The sequence below is a fragment of the Embiotoca jacksoni genome, unplaced genomic scaffold, assembly GCF_022577435.1.
Source record: "Embiotoca jacksoni isolate LCO1_2020_lvr unplaced genomic scaffold, fEmbJac1.0.p SCAF_8, whole genome shotgun sequence".
Classification (NCBI taxonomy): domain Eukaryota; kingdom Metazoa; phylum Chordata; class Actinopteri; family Embiotocidae; genus Embiotoca; species Embiotoca jacksoni.
The window spans coordinates 13846095-13865408 of NW_027185436.1; the positions used below are offsets into that span (position 1 = coordinate 13846095).

At 41.6% G+C, this 19314-nt stretch overlaps 1 protein-coding gene across 1 annotated transcript in view; it reads left to right on the plus strand.

Moving 5' to 3' along the window:
- pip5k1bb (phosphatidylinositol-4-phosphate 5-kinase, type I, beta b) overlaps window positions 1-19314 on the plus strand; it is a 34172-nt gene that overhangs the window by 6592 nt on the left and 8266 nt on the right. Inside the window, exons 2-8 of the mRNA XM_069139172.1 lie at window positions 4938-5033; window positions 5137-5205; window positions 5873-6003; window positions 8718-8835; window positions 11801-11953; window positions 12457-12756; window positions 18998-19200. Coding sequence (XP_068995273.1) covers window positions 5137-5205; window positions 5873-6003; window positions 8718-8835; window positions 11801-11953; window positions 12457-12756; window positions 18998-19200 — 974 coding nt within the window. The 5' untranslated portion in view covers window positions 4938-5033. The remainder of the gene's footprint in view (window positions 1-4937; window positions 5034-5136; window positions 5206-5872; window positions 6004-8717; window positions 8836-11800; window positions 11954-12456; window positions 12757-18997; window positions 19201-19314) is intronic.

Consider the following 19314-nt stretch of genomic DNA (forward strand, 5'->3'; position numbering starts at 1 on the left):
GATGGAGTCGCCAAGGCTTACAGGATTGCCTGCAGTCTTCACCTCCTTACTTGATGATCCGTGCATGAATATAATATTGGACGACAAGGACATCCGTTTGGCCAATTGGAATTTGCCTTAACTACTGCGCTTGAAGTTGGTGCTGTTGGTAGTAATGCCATAATAATAGACAGTATATTGGATACAAAATTAATCTGTTCATTCATTTTCCTCCTTTCAAGCGGAAAAGGCTGTCCGAATTGAGATAACGCCAATGTCTGACACACACCTGTCTACAAATCGATGTGCCAAGTGTGGGAGATGCAGCCCACGTAGGTGAAGATGACAGGATGTATGTATGTCATGCAAAGTTCTTTAGTGCGCTTGCAAAATTACCATGTGAAACCAAAACTAACTGGATTAAATCATTACTACCAAACACTTGAACCTGGGTCTGGGCTTTCAGGAAGATGTCCCCATAACTGTCACAACTGTTCTATCTCTCTGTCTCACTTTCATTGTCTTACTACCTGATGTCATAACTTCATTATAATGGACCTACACATTATCATGAGTCACATACATGCTACATACTGATATTCTTTGCCAAGCATCAGACTAAACTCTTTAGGTAGTTGCCTAGTCTTTTCATTTGGTGCTGCCCCTTTGGCCACATTCACATAGTGATACCAATAAAAGTTACTTTTGTCAAACCAACCAGTCACCCCTCGTGGGCTTCTAGTGTGACTTCTGACTTTGAATCTCATTTAGACATGTAGCCTCTTCACACACATGTCCAGAAGCACACTTGCACACTTACAAGCTCTCCAGCGCTGCATACTGTCTGCTGTTCAAAGGCAGAGTTTACTCTGAATCTGCATCACAGCTCATCCTCCAAAAGGATGATGAAAACAAATACACCTCCAGAGGCGATATGAAATATGGAACAGAGCACGCCAAAAACAATCAGAAATAATACCTGCATGCTGTTTTACAGCTTTATCTGGTGTAAATGTTGTCTTTGTCTCCTCGTTTTCCTGTCTCATTATATGACTATGGGGAAAAACATTCTTCGTGCATGAATACTGCGTCATTTCTTAAATGTCCACGTGTTCAATCTATATGTTTTTATGGTGGACTACATATCATTTGTTTCTTAATGTCATTTATAGAACATATTTCTATGTGTGTGATGGAGGGGAGCCCTTACATTCTCTGTCTATTTTCCAGGCATGTGATTTACTCAAGATATCAGAAAGGAATCATTACCCACAGAACATATACATACAGCCTTGGGATAATCAGCATGTTTGGGGAAGTGGATATTTTACTTCACGTAGTAGTGCATTTTATTTCAGTGTGTTTTACCATGCAGAACATGATTTGTGAATATTGAGTATTTTTGTATTTGATAAAAGATGAAACAACAGTAAAATTTAACACGTTTTTGTGAGTTTTCATGAGCCCTAGTCAAGGATGAGAGCATTTAAGTTGATGAAGCCGATTCCCTTCAGGCTAAGCTAAGCTGACTCCCCGTGCATCTTCCTGATTGTATCCGTCCAAATCCAGATCTCTGCGCTTATCTAACATCTCAGTCGGGGATTGTGGGGGTCATGAAAGCCCAGTAGTCCAGTCCTCAGCGCCCTGCATTGCTGCTCTGCTATTGATTCTCCATTATGTCTCCAATCTGCTGCAGTAATCCAATAGTATCTGGGGACTGAAGCAAAACAGAGTAAAAGGAAACCTATATTTGGTATCTGTGTATGGGTGATAGAAACCTCCTTAACTGAATACCTCTTAACCCTGATGTCACTGTCGGATGGTTTGAAAGAAATTGTGCTACCCTGTGAGAAAGTGTTCCGATTTTTATCCCATACCGCAAGCCAGATCATTCTATTGGTAGAGATAAAATATCTTTTCCTACACGCATGTGCTGTGTGGTTGTGGATGTGTTGATCGGTCTGTTTGCTCACTGTCGTTGTTGAGGCAATATTACCACAGCTACTTAAACTTTTTGACTCCAGATTTATTCGATCTGCATAATCATCACACCAGACAGCCCATTTCTACTCTCAGCAACATATTGTTCTTGCCAGGGCTATTTCACTTCCACAGGAAGGCCATCCTTGGTAGTAACCCTGAAACTATGGAGGAGATATGGATCGAGAGCCAGTGTTTGATCTGTACTCAAGTGTGTTTGTTTGAAGGGTGGTAGCGTCTCTGACAAGGGCGTGCAGACGAGTGGGAATAGAGTTGTTTAGGAACAGAGAGGCTAATGGAGAGGAGAAGAAGAGGTAAGTAAGCAACGTTTTTTTGCACCTTTCATAACGGAACTCACAAAATGCTTCACAAATAGGAAAGATAAAGTGCATTAAAAGTACATTGTTGACCAAGTCTGGGTTTTGACAAAGTCACAGTAAGAGCTGAACAGTTTTTGCCAGGAAACTTTGCAGGTGTTTCACATCTTCACTGGACAGTTTCTTGTTTTAGTGCAGTTTATTTGTTAGTTTGGAGCTCGATCTTGAGTGTAATTTAACCTCATTCCTTTGAAATTTCTCTCAGGTCGTCACCATGTGAATTCTGACCTTGCTTTGACTTTCACAAAGTCACCGAAAAACTACCCACAACTCATCCCCTCTGCATGAGCCGATTCCGAGTGGTTTCCATTCAGATTTAGACTTTCAAGTACAGAGTTTCCTTTTTATTGATCAGATGGATCATGCCCTCTGGTTCTCGTCCAGACCACAAACACCCACATTCTCTCTCTGCCAGAGGCATTGATTCAACAAACATACCTTTTTGTATTTGTAGGACACGTTAATGCAATTGTGACTTTCAAAGTGTTTTTTTTCATACGTGTAACAGTGTACTACGACTCTCCTACTTTCCTTCTTATATCCCTGTGTGCTAGTGGTGTTTGCAAAGGGACTGTATGACGGTGGTAAGACTCGGCAGATTTGGATCATCCATCCATTTTATCCATGTGTCCATCCATCTGTCTGCCTCTCTTTTGTTGAGAGGTGAACAAGGGACCTGCTGTTGTTCACTGCAGCTCTCATGGATTGTTCTGGAAACGGTCTGTTAGAGTACCGGCTGGTTTGTGGGGTCAGGTGAGAGCGAGGGAGAGTGAGAGAGGTCCACACAATTCATTTTGACATTGACACTCAGGCCAGGGCTGAGCTGAGAGCCAGACAGGCCTGCCTGCAGGCTTATTAACATTCCTGAGGTTCAGAGCTCATAGCCAGTCATACAGTGTAATAGTGCAGGTGGATCAACACCTCATTACACAGATTCTCTTCTACCGACACAGCTGGGGATCAATTACAGGGTTTTATTTTGTCGACTCCATTTTGGTTAAAGTCATGCGACAGATATTATCTTTTCATTCGGGATGAATCAGTGAGTTTTGTGTGAGCATACGTGCTTACGTTTCTTCAAAAGAAAGACAGGATATTATCATAAAACGTCATAAAAAAGATATAAATGATGCAAAGACCCAAACCAAAGACAAATGGCTGTGGCTGGGAGGTGTCCCTCCAGCCACATTGTATTTGGTGTTGTCACTGTGTTTGTAGCAACAGAAGAGCTGGTGCACAGATAAGGACTCAGTCTGGAGATAAGCGCTTAGTGTCTGCTACATTCTTTTAATATCTAAATCGGAGCACGTGAACATGTTTTCTTCTAAGAACACATTCTTTCATTTAAAGACTATTTTTTAACAAGTCTGCAACATATTTTTGGCTTTTAATTCACAAGTAATATGTAAACAATGTGTATCTGGTTGAAGGACTTTCAAAATAAAAGTGTAAAGTTTCTGAGTGATGATTGACCATCTTTTGAGAGGTGTTCATTCTGGGTGAAATAGATTCTGGTTTGATGTGATTGCTGGTCTCAGAAAATGTGACTGGAGGACATGGCACTGCAAGCGCTTATGAAGCAAAAAGACATTGTGTAATAGTCGAGGCGGCTCTGAGACCTGCAGGTGCATTTAAATGCAGGTGGTGTGGTGACTGCAGGCTTGCCAGAGCTTGTCAGATGAAGTCCAAATGTTGTCAGTGTCTCTATTAAGCCCTTACTCCTCACTTCTCCCTCACTGTCTTTCCTGCTCACTCAGAAGACAAACACTGAGGCACAGTTTCATTGACCTCATGTCCCTCTGCCATGTTTTCTCTGGGGAGTGAGGCCGCAAAAGAGAAAGACAAATTTGGAGAAGGGAGAAGGACAGACGGGGAGTGGTACAGTAAAATCCATGGAGAACATATGTGGGAACAAGACAGACTGGTGTTTTGTGCCTCAGTAAGGACTTAGTTGTGCTGTAAGCTGGGCAGTGCCAGCAGTTTGCTTCCAGGCCTACACCTCATTCTCTCTCTCTCTCTCTCTCTCTCTCTCTCTCTCTCTCTCTCTCTCTCTCTCTCTCTCTCTCTCTCTCTCTCTCTCTCTCTCTGCAGCTTCGCTCCTTTTATGAGGTGTTATTCTGCAATCATAAAGCCTGGAACATGGAAGGAAAAATTGAAATAGAGCCAGGAATGATGAAAATAAGAAAGGTGAAAGTACATTTTAAAGTATAGTGTACTTTCTATGTTTAAGTGAGAGGCAAGTAAGTATTGTTTCTCCAAAAAAGGACTCTAATAGGGAGAAGTTGGATGACTACACACATACAGTACATACATTTCACGAGTCGTGAGTGACTGTCAAAGCAAAATTGCCTCTCCTATCATGCAGAGATTAAGAGGAAAGTGATGCCATTAAAATGGCCTCAAACTGAAAGGCACACAAGTGTATCGCGGTTAATTAAGGAGTCTTTGCTGGTGGACATGTTCCCTCCCGTACTCAGTTTGTCATATCTTAACTTCAGAGCAGCTTCACTTACTGTAATGCAGTGTCTGTGAGCATTTCTTTTCCCTGTTTTATGTATTTATTTTTTAATTGTGTCTCTTTGTGCACGCGTCCTCCTGCAGTGGGTCCCCCGATAACTCCTGATGATTGCTCAACCTGACAATCAAGAGCTGTTGCCCTGATTACTGTTTGTCAGGCACAGCTTTTCATTAAGCAATGTAAGTTTCTGCCCTTCACCTCTCAAACAATAAGATTTTATACTAATCTTTCATTTGGATTATGTCCCATTTGTTCTATCTATTAACTTTGCGTTTCTTTCAGATGTCAACCACAACAGAAAATGGGATGGGAGGGCCGAGGAGCACAAGCAGAGAGAAAACATACAAGAAGGTAAAGCAGACTATTCATACAAAGGTCTGACTGTGTTTGGTTTTATTTCCCTCTTATGGTGAATATAAACCTGGTCCCAGAACATATATTTTGGAATGCCACTGTTAAAATGTCCTTCTGCAGCACATAATGTCCTGACCCCTGCCAGGGCCATTTGCCAGAGATCAGTCAAATGATGGTCGTGTTTTCTTTACTTTTTTTTTTTTTTTTTTTTTTTTTAACTTCAGACGTCAATGCTTATGGCAGCAGTTCTTAAGATGTAACCGTTAAAAGGGTCTCTACAGGAGCTACCTCTGTTCAGGTTGGGACTAAAAAGTCAAAGGTGTTTTTGTGACGACTACACGGGCAGCAAGAATAGTAGCAGGTTTGTGTTCCAGCCTGGAAGAGCTGTTTTCAGTTTGATGTGTTTGTGTGGAAATTAGTCTGTAGGTTTGTACTACCCAGAACCTATGAATGGTCTTGCTTTTTGCTTTTGATTTCATCTACTTGGTCACACATTAAAACTGTTAAATAACCTGTTAAATTTGACTCTCGGTCATCATCTTTGTGCATATTTTACTGTTCAATCCTTCATATTTTCATAAAATTGTATATGTAGTTGGAAAAGCAGTGACAGTGTGCTGCAACCAGGCTAATATGATGTTTTCTCTTCCATTTTTCCGTCAAGACCACGTCATCGGCCTTGAAGGGGGCCATTCAGCTCGGCATTGGCTACACAGTGGGCAACCTCACCTCCAAGCCTGACAGAGACGTGCTTATGCAAGACTTCTATGTGGTGGAGAGTGTCTTTCTGCCCAGGCCAGTGCTACACAATGTCAAGCCACACGCTCATACTTACACACAGCAAGACCTCCTTTGTGATCTATACATTTTCAAAAGCGCCCTCTCAACATGGGAGTGATTTGTGCAGCGAAGGTTTTTGCATTGTCATCAGAATGGCAGCTAGACTTTTGCACAAGATCAAGGTTATTCATGTTCAGGAGCTCATGAATCAGAGAGCTGCTTCATAAAAACAGATTATATGTAGGTGGTAATAGGCTGCTCTCTGGCTCTAACAGTTTCCTTTCTGCAAAGTGAATGAATGGAAAGACCAAGCTTTTCCTGTCTGCCCGCTAAAATATTCTAAGTCTGGGTCTTGTATTAAGAAAATTATGAATCTTGCTCAGTGGAAACTGCAGGCACTAGACATCCAGTCCAAAGAAATTATGCTACTACCCCAAACTGCCACCATCATCATTTATCAACAAAGTGAATTTTGCTAGTGTAGGTCGGGATGCAGGGATAAAACTATTCTTGTGGATTATCCTGCCAAGAACTGTGAAATCAGTTTACTGTGTGCCTCATACAGCCACAGTGCAAAGCATACGTCAGTGTGTGGCCACTCTGTCATCGCAGGCTGTCTTCATAATTACATCATCATTTTAAAGAAACATTTCATATAATCTAAAGCAATTCTTTGAAAGTGTGACTCGTGTATCCACATAACACACAGTGGATCATCTGACAGACACTGTATCTGTTCTAACAATCATATGAGAAGATCTTATTATTTGGTATAGACTAGTGTTATGAAGTGTTTCCTTTATATTTAAAACAATGAGCAACTAGAAAAACGTGCAAACATTCCTAAATCAAGCAGAAGGTGTTCACTAGTTGTTTTTCTGTCTGTTGCCAGATACATGGATCACCTGAGATTGATTTAAACTTCAAAGCGTCAGGTAGAGATTTAAGAGTCCTATCAGGAAATACTTTGTGGTTTACATTTGAGAAGCTGCACCAGGATATGCAAACTCAATAGGGTTTATGCAAACCCGGGTCTTGGCACGCACACTGAACTTTTACTGTCATGCTTCTCAGCAACAGCCCAAACAAAACTCATGTTTTGATAAAGGCCCTGCACTCGATGAGTGTTAAAAACCTGCTGTAGTTCATTGAGACACTGAAGTGTAGTTTAAAGTGTGCTTATTGCATCACCCTAAATATCAACAAACATAACGCTGAAATTAAATGAAAAGTTTTGGTTGTCTGCAGGGCAGGGAAGCCATCTGAAATAATAATAATAAAAAAAAAGCAAGTCTATGTAGTTAAGAAAAAAGAAAATTACACAACGCAACAAACAAAAGACAATCAGTGCTGAGGGAAAATGGATATCTTACGTCAGGTATCTGACATGATCATTTCCCTCTTTATTCTCTCTGCTTTCTCTTAGTGTTTCTTTTCTCTTCTCTTCCGTAATAGCACACAAAGACAACCCCTTCTCTTTTTTTTCCTCCCCTCTGACAGACTATCCTGAGAGAGCGACTGAGTGATGGAGATGGCTCTCAGATGCTTTTATTACCTCCCTCCCTCTCACCACTCTTCTTACGCTCATCCTCCTCTTGATGTTGTTTTTCTTCTCAGGAGTTTTTCTCCTGCAGTTGTTTGTTCTGTCAGTCAAGTTTTGAATGGGTGGAGATGTCGCAGATCACTTTGACACACACACACACACACACACACACACACACACACACACACACACACACAGTTTTCTGTTTTTTCACTCCATATTAACATCCAGCACACATCTTTCAGTTGGCTCCCTGATTAGATTGAAGGAAACATTTCCAGGTGCTGTGTGTTGCCAAATGTTTTCTCTGCAATTTTACCGTCATGGACTGTCAGTCATTGATGACAGATAATTGTTGTTGCCCTCGCACACTGAACAAAGCAGTCAAATTTCCTTGCAGAATAATCACAGGTATAGTGTTACAGGGTCTGACTGTTGCCTGGATCCCATTATTGAATGTAGCGCCTGCAGGAAACAACAACACAGAGGCCTCCTTACCCAGAACACCATCATAGTAACCAGATTTAGATGTGCCCTGGAAAACAAAAACCTTTATTAACCTACTTCTACATTTAGGGTCAACAAAACTGATTCCAGTGGGAGTAAATTTGATGAAAGACTCAACACTGACTCACTCTAACCCTATCAGACGTACTTACGCCAATTTTATGGTCCCCTGGAACACAGGTTAGGCTGGTTACAAAAACGGTCAGTCTTTGTCAAAGCCCGCTTAAGAACGTCTTGTTGTCTCGTCAAGGCAACAAAATGTTGATTATTGTACATGTTATGTTTTTATTTTTTTATTTACCGTTTTGCCAGTCCTTTTTTTTACCTGTATTGTTTGGACCCAGTAATCAGAGCCACTTTGGTCTCCAGGCGAAGAACTCTATACAGGCCTGATTGTCAACACAATGCTGGTAAATCTGGGTTCCCATAGATAACTTTACTGACACCCATTCATGCATAAAAGGAGCAAATTTCAAGGGCCCAGCGATAAACTTACCGGGAGTCAATAGCCTAGTTATGCAAGCACAAAGATTACAGAAGGTGTTACGGTTCACTTTTCCCCTGGTGCTGCCTGTGTCCTTGCTGGGACACTGATACGTTTCACTTCTATAATGTTAAAGGTTTTCTTCTTTGTTTTTTTTTTTCCTTCGGGGGCTACTTTATTCATCACACAAACCAGTGAGGGAAGCAACCTGACTCCAGCACATCACTATCCCGACTTCCGCTTCAAGACGTATGCCCCGCTGGCCTTCCGCTACTTCAGAGATCTGTTCGGCATCAAACCGGATGACTACCTGGTAAGAGTAAAAACCCGTCTGTGACCACTATTTGTTCCACCTGCACATGTGTTAACACTCATAACTCAGTTTTCATGTTCTGTTCTGCTTTCTCACCAATGGATTCACGCAGAGTCCTGCAGCTGTGGTTGTGGGTCAGAAGTTGAGGGGTCAAATTGAATGAAGTGCACACACAGTTCTACTAAAGTCAGACACTATTAAACATCAGATTAAACTCACCTACTATAGGTTGAAGTTTTAGCCATTTAAAAAATGAAGGACTAATTCCATATTTTAGGAAATATGCTTATTTGCAGGGACTTCAAACGGCTCATTACTGTACCTAGTAAAGAAATAATACCCTCATATCATGCCCTGGAAAATTGCTCTTTTTACATTTGTTGTGCAGATTAAAGAAACCAAACACAGTATATTGTGTTAATTAGTGAGTGTTATAATAGAGTCTGTGTCCAGACTCTATTATAAGCTCAGCTGATGGTTGCTGTAGCTTTATCTTTACAGGACAGATATGGTATGATACCACCTGTTGTTATTATTATTATCCTATAAATCTTCTTATTTTACTCTCGGCAAGAACGCAAATAAGTGTATTTTTTTTTTTAAATGCCATTAGCGTGACATAATCAACTGTATTGAAACCATAGACTGTACATAAAATTGTACCTAGATTCGGCGTCTGAAAAGTCAACGTGGAAGAGCCTTGAAGTGCAATACCACTGAGGGCCACTAAGGGCTTGTACCAAAAATCCTCTCGCTCCAATAGACTCTAATACTTTATGTGGATTTGTCATCCAAGACTGATTTTGTTCCCTCATTTCTATATGTAAACGAGTCAAAAATAGATTTAAAAACAACAGTGGTCTCATAAAGAAGAGACAATAGCCTGTTGGTTGTCTCCCTGTTGAATTACTTCCCTAACGACTGAATGCTTTCACCTCAGTGCATGCTTAAATGTAATAGAATCCGACATGTTTATTAGTAGTGGGCAGGTAATGCTGCACACCATGAGAGGATGCGGTCAAGCCAAAACATTGGGGCGGTGAAGATAGTGGACCTAGTGACAGAGTGCACCCTCATTATGACAGCTATAATCAGACCACAGTACTGAATGAAATCAGCTGTTGATTCTGTGAATTCCTATCAGAAGATTTCCCATAATCTCATGTGTTTGAAGGGTTTCTGATTTTTCAAAAGAACCATTTTCATGTTTGTTTGTTTTTCCATTTACATGTGATTTTTGTCTGTGAAACATTTTTCTGAGGTCTTGGAAGTCTATTTTACTCACAAGGTGCATTAAAAACTGTTTCATGTCATTTTCCTAATTCATTTCATACTGCTCACCAGTGAGCTACTCTACATATTGCTTGGAACAAAATTGGACTTTGTGTTCTTGTTCGGGCTTTATCCTGTTATGACGCCGTTTTCCTATTTTCCGTCTGCCTCACAGTCTTTCATAAGCCCAACCAGCTGCATTCTTGTTTTTAAATGCCAAATTTGTTTCTGCATAAGTGAAAGACAAAAGAGAGTTGGAGATGAAATGCCACTTCAAGGCAGTGGAGGGAGGATGGCACACTGTCAGGCACACAACAGCAGAGACAATGTGCTCATGATTGATGTCCTTGAGGTGAGGATGAATTCATTCAGACGGAAGCCAAACAGCAGAGTCTAATTAAACGAGAGAACGCACACACATGCACAGTTTCCTGAATGCAAATGCAATAAACTGCAGATGTGTTTGTGCTTGTAACTCAACGTGACTGCGGAAGAGTCTCTGGAGAGGGAGTGCAGATGCCTCCAGTGTTTCTCCTCCTCTCTGAACATGTTGCTCTCATAACGCACTGATTAACATCTAACACTTCAATACAGTCGGCTGCTCTCACAGGCTGTCCCTCACGCGTTGAGTGCCACTTTGGGATGAAGGCTCTCGATCTGTTGTGTTGTGTGTGTGTGTTTTTTTTTAGACACAGCACAGGCAGTAATTGCTCCTATTACCCTCAGCCGAAGAGCTCATGTTTCTGTCCATGTTGGCTGGTTTGTTTGCCTGTTTCTTAGCAGCAAAGCTCAAATGTCCACAGACTCTGATCAAGTTAGGCAAACAGATCAACACTTGACTGATGAGAAGCAGAACTATCATTTCTTCAATTAATGGAACAATAAAACAAATGCTGATATTGTGGTTTGTAAAGAATTTTATTTTTATTTTTTTTAAATATGGAGAAACTTGACTGGCCTGGCCAGAGTCTCGACCTCAACCCCATCCTATACCTTTGAGGTGAATTTTGACCTCACTGACCATTATCTGAGTCTGACCTCATTCGTGCTCTTATGGCTGGAGCTTTTTTGATCCACCTGAGGATATTGACCCATCCTACACACACACACGTACACACACGTACACACACACACACACACACACACACACACACACACACACACACGGAACAATAAGCAGCAGTGCAGCCTCTGCGGGCCAACTTTAAGTTCCTTTGCCAGCTCTTTTGGTCGGTGATGCTGACAGGAGATTTAACATGGGTTGGTTAGTAACATGGTGTTCAGGACCCTGTTCAGGATACAGCGGTTATAGATAATGGATGCCAAGATGTAAATTGACTTTGTTGTGGTGTATATTTTTGACTGGATAGTGTATGAAGCCACTAGAATAAAAACAGTGTTTGAAAAGAAATTGGGGGGCTTTTAAATCTCAAGACTCAAATTAAAATTGCTGAAGCCCAGCAAAGACTTGTACCGTTTAGTTCTTCGAGCAATAAATAAACAAAAGATATCTGTGGTGGTCCATCTTTATTTAATACATTTTCCATATAGGCTTTGAAGAGTATTTTCTTTGTTTTCTTCTGTAAGTAGTTTGTGTTTAAAACTGCTTTTGTTTGGATACAAACAAAGTGAAGTCTGACCAGTGTTACATTTGAAAAGTTACAGTGCTTTATTTATGTTTTTCCTTCTCCAGTACTCCCTGGTAAATGAGCCTCTGATTGAGCTGGCCAACCCGGGGGTCAGTGGCTCTCTCTTCTACCTAACCAGCGACGATGAGTTCATCATCAAAACTGTCCAGCACAAAGAGGCCAAGTTTCTCCAGAGGTTGCTGCCTGGATACTACATGGTGAGAAACGTAATGTCACTTGAGCACCTAGTGAGGTGGCAAAATTTCATCTGCAAATGTTCAATGTGTGTCTAAAACCCACTCAGTGTTACATTTGAACAGATCACTCCTGAGGTGTTTAAGTGGCCTCAATAAGATACAGTGAACGTTCTCATTATCTCGAGCTATAAGGCATCAACCATAGACAGTATATCCTCTCTATCGCTACAGTCGCAGCGGTTGCTCCTCCCTCAACTCTGGCAAAGCACTTATTGCTGGGGGACATAAAATGCATCACAGTTGGTGGTCTCACCAGACACAAGATTTAAAATACTTTTATCTGGTGTGATAGGCTAAATCAGCATTGTGTGAACTCATGTTAAAGTCCAATCACCCACTAATTAAGAACAAAACTATTTCCTTTTATCTCACTCATTAATATATTAAGAAGTCTTTGAAACTCTATCTCTGTATATCGAATCTGTTCACTTCAGTGTGACGACATTCTATCTTTAAATCCACAGAACTTGAACCAGAATCCACGCACGCTGCTGCCTAAGTTTTACGGCCTCTACTGTATCCAGTCTGGAGGCATCAACATCCGCCTGGTGGTGATGAACAATGTGCTGCCTCGCTCGGTCAAAATGCACTACAAGTATGACCTGAAGGGGTCCACCTACAAGAGACGAGCGTCCAGGAAAGAGCGAGAGAAGGCCTGTCCGACCTACAAAGATCTGGACTTCCAGGACATGCACGAGGAGGGGGTTTACTTTGATGCAGAGACGTACAACAACCTCATGAAGACGCTGCAGAGAGATTGTCGGGTAGGTGGTTTTATCTGAGAAATGTTCTCATGCTTGTCAATGTCTGTACTTGCTTAGAAAAGTCAAAGTCACACCACAAGAGGAAGCTCACTGCTATATATTATGAGGAAGCTGTGCAACAAAGAAGGTAAGGTCAAGAATCAGATGATTTTTATTTTTATTTTATTAACAATCCTTTCCTTAAAAAAAGCCATTTCCACTGAATTTTCATGCCTTCAACACTTTGCTGAAACTTGTTGACCTGTGTGCCGCGAAGCCGCATATGGACATTATGTCATGTGATTTCTTAGATGAGATTCCTTTGAACTTGGGAAGTACTGGGACATAGCTGCTGACGGGATGTCAGTGACCTCTCATTCCTGTAACTGACCAACATACGAACCACATCCAATTCAGGATAGTGTGTTTGCATCTCCGATGAGACAAAATGTTTTGAAAAGAGAATTTTCCATGTGTTTGCCAAAGAGGGGGAAAGCACTGTTTTCCCACTGTGTGTTCAGTTTAAACTCTCAGTTGGCCCCGGGTCTCTGTTCCCCCTTCCCTGCACGTCTGTGTTTCAGTACATGACAGCTCTCCAAACACTGAATGTGATTAAGACAGGATCCTGGTAGCATGAGAGACTCCAAGCTCAGTCCAAACATAGTCTTCCAGTGTAAAGGTTGGCATTCTTCTCTATTTAAATGCAGAGGCCGGGAGATTGTCTGCTGGAGGAGCATAGTGCCAGTGTAATAGGAGACATGAACAGTATTTCCCAGCTTTCAGAGCCATTGTAAAAACAAACACTCTATAGTGAAAAATATCTATCTGAAATAAATCCCACACTTTATTTTCATATTACTTTGTCTATCTACATTGCATTAGTGTAGAGAAGTGAAAACAGCCATGTTTTGGAGACTGAAAGACCAAGTACAATACATTTTCTGATTTTGCTGACGTGTTTGCAGACAACAATTGATAGCAAATAACAAGCCTCCAGGCTTTGAAAGCAAAAGAAACAGATGTGCTGAATTGCTGCTGCTGATTTGCTTGTCCTCTCTCCTCTGCAATAAACAACAACCAAAAAACCTTGGCTCCTCTTAAAACAATTGCTTCTATATTAAACTTTTTGTATTTCTTTATCATATGGCCATTCTCAATTATTGGACACAGACTCATTTTACAGGATTCACTATAACTAAACCTTGGGTTCTTTGTCGGCGTTCAAAGGTGTTTCTGAGTCAAAAGAAGTTTCTATTTGTTGAAGTCACAAAAATACACCATAACACAATGATAATAATTACTAGAATTACAAATGTAATGCTGGTAGAATGAGGAATAGCACATGCAGGGTTTACTTTTATTAAATGCCTTAATGTGAGCCAAGCTGCTTTCTTGAAGTAAAATATGTTTTATAAAAACTTTGAGGAGGCATATGTGTGAAGCTGTTCCTTCATTATGATTTACTGCTTTTTAATCCATATAGTTTATTTAATTCTAGTTTAGTGGGAGCTGTACTGAATATATCTAAACCACACTTAGGTGGTAGAAATGAAAAAAGTGCACATATGGATTCATAAACAGTAAAACTTAAGATTCATACAGTGACATAGTCATTGTGAAACTGGAAAATCAATCTTTTAGCTTTCATAACTAAACATATAGCTGGATTTAATGTGCAGAGCCATTCCTACAAGGTAAACGGCCTCTTGGGGAAACTTTATCAGTGACAACAATATGACTTCCTCGCTGCGATTTAAGTTTTTTTTTTACTCTCACAGCCGTTGGCCGATAATGGGGTTTACAGCCATTTTGTAATCCCATTTGTACTCCTCCAAAGGGTTTATGATCTGATCTTTAACCTGGAACCACGGCCAGAGACCAGGAAGAAAGACTTTGTGGCACAGTTCCTGCTGAGCCAGGCCAACCCTCCAGACCTGGCACCCTTGCATGGCACCATTCAGCTAATGACTTAATGACTTCCGTTACATCAGTTTCAGCTCAAATGTTAAAAGGTTTTGTATGTGGGAATATAACTTCCTTGATGGTTTTATCACCAAACACTGATTGATTGGCGTATGGAAAAGAATTAGAGGTAATGAATAGTGTGATGCTGCGGTTATATTTAGTTAACCCGTTAGATAACAGCGCACTCGTGTCATCTTTTGTCTCGTGTCCTCTCCCTTGTGTGTTATCGAAAAACAAATTTAAATCTACACACAAAATGTCATGACTTTATTGTAAATTTTCCAGTGCTGCCACAACATCTGTAGTTTATTGTTTCTCGTTTTGGTCTATCCATGCAGGAAAGGTGTGCAAACAAGTGTGAACAGCTGTTGCTTTCCCACCTTTTAAGTCAAACAGTATGTCGATCACAAGCTTTGGGGCAAACCAGGGTCTTGTGATGTTGATTCAGAGTGAGATTTCCATGAATTCAGAGGGACTTCATATGATCTCGTCAGGTTACGGCATTTCTCATCATCATTAACCAACATGCTGACTTTCTCAATGTTTTCTTTTTAATGTTTTCTCAAGCAGACTGCGGCCAGATTGACATCCTCCCCTCTTGCTAAGTCAGTGCTTTCTTAATGTTTAACCTGGCAGCACACACACATTTACAAGTTTTCCCAAACGTACCACAGACATGCACTGTCTACCCACCGCGTGTGTGTGTGTGTGTGTGTGTGTGTGTGTGTGTGTGTGCGCGCGCGTGCGTGCGTGCGTGCGCGTGCGTGCCTGTATGTGTGTATATACTGAGTGAGACTGTTTAGCAGCCGCTGTTGGAGACTCTACTGTACAGTTTGTTATTGTCACAGCTTCCTGTGTTCGCCTCCTAAGCAAAGTGCCCTCTAAGCAGAATTTCTGTCTATTTCCATGAGTAAGCAGCTAACCCTGTCACCCCAGGAGAGGCTGTGCACCAAAACACAGAGGAAGGGTCGGCAGAAGACAAGCAACAGGGAGTGAGGGGTGTGGAAGGGATTGTTGTCCTACAGTAGTACAGGTGGTGGGAGCTCTTGAAAAAATAAATTTCAGCTGTTTTTCCTGAGTTTGGAACACTCCGATTTTTGTTTCATAGGAATGCGAGAGATCAGGGTTGAGTTGAAAGCAGAAGACGAAGAGGAATTTCAGCAATGCGTTCAGGAGAATCAGCTATTTCTGCTACATCGGACACTTCTAGGAGAAATGCAGGGTGTGCTCTCTTCCTTTTAAGTCTCCTCTCCATTACTCTGTAGCTCCCTCGATACTCCCCAAATGCCAAAACAACATGAGGCATTAATAATTGATGTTGAACTCTACTGTACAGAGAGTGAGACAGAGAGGGTTTATTGTAGACTGTGTGTACCAGTCTGTTGCTGACTGCGTGTGTGTGGTTTGTAGTAGAGAAAACCATCCCTGTTGTATTATAGTGACTGAGCAGCAGCCATCACTGAGACAAACATAATGACAGTGACGCTGCTGCTGATGTCAAACCGTCAGAGTTTTGTTCACAGCACGTTTTTGACAGCAATGAAGTCGTCATCCTGGAGACGAGTCTGGCCAAAAGTTTGGAGATAATTTGGAGGTCGGATTGAGTATTTATGAAATAATAGTCCTTTAATTTCAGATACAAAGTTCAGAATTGGAAAGATTCTGTCAGTGCAGGCATGCATGCTTGGTACATGGACAGTAATGAGTGAGTCAGTGTAGACGATAATAAACAAGCATTTACTGCACCGTTCCTCTCTTCTCAGACATGTGATCCCTGTGACAACAAGCCGACAGTAGAGTAAGAAAACATTTGAGAAGATGAAACTCAAACTCAGAGAATAACTCAAATTGTTAACAATAATGGTAGCTTGACAGAGGTCTTTATACCAATTTTTTTTCTATCCATCCATCCATTTTGTGATGCTTATGTTGGGTCAGATCGCTTTGGCAGCAGGTTGCTAGCCCAGATGTCCCTCTGCCCAGCATTTTTTTTTTTTTGATGTTTTTCAGTTTTTCCCCGGGGATCCTGAAAATGACCCCGGCCAGATGAGATAAATAATCCCTCCATGTTCTTGGTCTACCCCTCGGTCTCCTACCAGTTAAACGTGCCCAGAAAACCTCCAATGAGAGGCACCCAGGAGACATTTAAATTGTTAACTGTGTAACATTGTGCATAATTTTGCTCACCAGATAACAGTATGCAGATAGGATGTGTTTTCACTGGGTTTTCAGTTTATTAGGCGCTTCTGCATCACCCAATCTTATTATTGAATACAACAATCCTGCAATAAAAGCTTGTAATGAAAACAAAGAAATTTCTAATTAAGAAGACAAATGTAGAGATTTCGTGGTACTGCACTTAATTAGTGAAAACAAATTAATGAAAGTCCATGTATTCTGAAAAACCTGCACAACTTGCAAAATGAAAGGCCATGTGTGTTGTGTCATGAGGGAGCAGGTTGTACTCATGAATTATGCATGCATACTGTAGTAGGAGCATTGCAGTGATTGTAACTGTATAGTCAGTGTGTACTCTAAATCAGTGCTCCAGCTCGGCCACAAAGGTAATCGGCTGTGTGCTCTGTGTTTTCAGGAGACACGCTCAGACTTAACGAGAGCCTGCAGTGTATTACTGCTACAGCGAAGTGGGACATGTTAGCCAGCGCTGTGGGGAGCTCCACAGCCTTACTGGCACACAGGAAGATGGGTGGAGGAGTGCTTGAGGGTGGAATTTACTAAAAAACATCAGAGGTTTGTGGAGGATCAGAGAATGCTGTGACAAAGCTCACTTCCTGCAGGAGTGTTAGCAGAGTATTAGTCTGTCCCATTTACTATAAGAAAACTGAGCTGTGCTTGAAATGAGAGCAGCGAGCAGGATGCTCAGAGGAGAGACCCAAACACTGGACTATCACTCCTCTGAGGATCAGTAATATTTTACTCTGACAATATGTTTCACAATCCAAAGGAAGCTTTGGTGCAAATATCGTAGAAACTCAGCAGCTTTCTCTCTGCTGTAACAGTTGATTGTTTGCTGGGGAAAGCCGGGCCGGGACACACTGTAATGGCTTTCTGTAGGCAGCATGGTGTCTATGGCTCTATTCAAAATGGCTGCTGTTTGAATAGCCTGGGGGAGTTCGAGTGAGGGGATGTAAATTGTTGATATGGAAAAGGCAAAGCTCAGACAAAAGCCCCATTGTTTATTTGAGTCCGTCATTAAGTCCGTTTTGTGTTTGTGTGTTTTTGTGCGTGTGAGTGAATGTGTGTGTGACTATGACTTTTAACAGTTGTTCCAATTGTAGATGCAAACCGGATTTACAACTAACAATAATACCATCTTTGAACATGCACTGAAAACGGGTTAGCTACATATAACAGTCCAGTTTTCTCTGGATTCTGGGTCACAGCTCTCTTTGATTACATCAGAATTTTGTTTTCATTGCTTTCAATCCTATTCAGCACAAGAATGTGTTATTTATGGACTTGAATGACCAAGACTATAATGATAAAAAAAATGTATCGGGGTTTTTTTTTTGTCAGTGTTTGTTTTTTTCACACTTTTGTCTTTAGACAGACCTTTCCAAATCAGTGTCCTCTTTGTGGTTTTTCATCCAATCCACACATACAGTATGTTCACACATTAGAGCTGCTGAGGAAGGAGGAGATTAATTATGGGGGATTTGACAAGCTACATGAATTTTAGACTGTTACTTCTCTGACAACATTATTTGCAGAAGTAAATAGCTTCAAGGAAGGACGTTCAAACGAGTGCAATATCCGTTTTTCCAGTGCTGTTCATTAGATAAGCCCAGCTACATGGCAAAGACCCTGATCCCTTTCTCAGATCAAGCTCCCACCTCCCTCTCTAACCTTGTCTCTCCATAAGACTGCTGTCCTCAAGCACTCTAAACCATGAAGTCAGAGAGTCTCTGGGAAACTGGGCAAAAAGCTCCTCAGACAGGTCAATGTGTAACACTTGGCCCGCTGTGGAGAAACACCTTGTTTGTTTAGCTCAGTGGGTTAAACACAGATTTCCTTTTGCAAGCATTCTCGTCTTTGAGGCACGAAAGTGGTCTTGGGTGATGAAAGTGGTTTGGGAGGGAGAAAAAAAAAGGGTTTTCAAAACAGTTCATAAAGTCTCTGTGTTTACTGTCAGGTAGCGGAAGGGAGAGCCCCCCTTCTGGTGGTAGACTAGGACAATAATCAGCAGGAGGTCCTTGAAATGTCCTGTTATTACAATCAAGGCGCTTCCAGATTGGACTCATCTCGTTAAACCTACATTTCTTGTGATTTACAAAAGGTACTGGAGAGTTTCAAGATTATGGACTACAGCCTGCTGCTGGGTGTGCACGTCCTGGACCAAAGCCAGAGAGACGGAGGCGAGCCGGGCCAGGCAGGGGGCGACGGGAGGAGACCTGTAGGTCAGAGGGTGCTTTACTCCACCGCCATGGAGTCCATCCAAGGAGACGGCAAGGCTGCTGAAGCCCTCACCACAGATGACACGTGAGCTGGCTCGGCTGGACACACGCACGCACATGCGCGCACACACACACACACACACACACACACACACACGCACACACGCACACACACACACACGCGCACACACACACACGC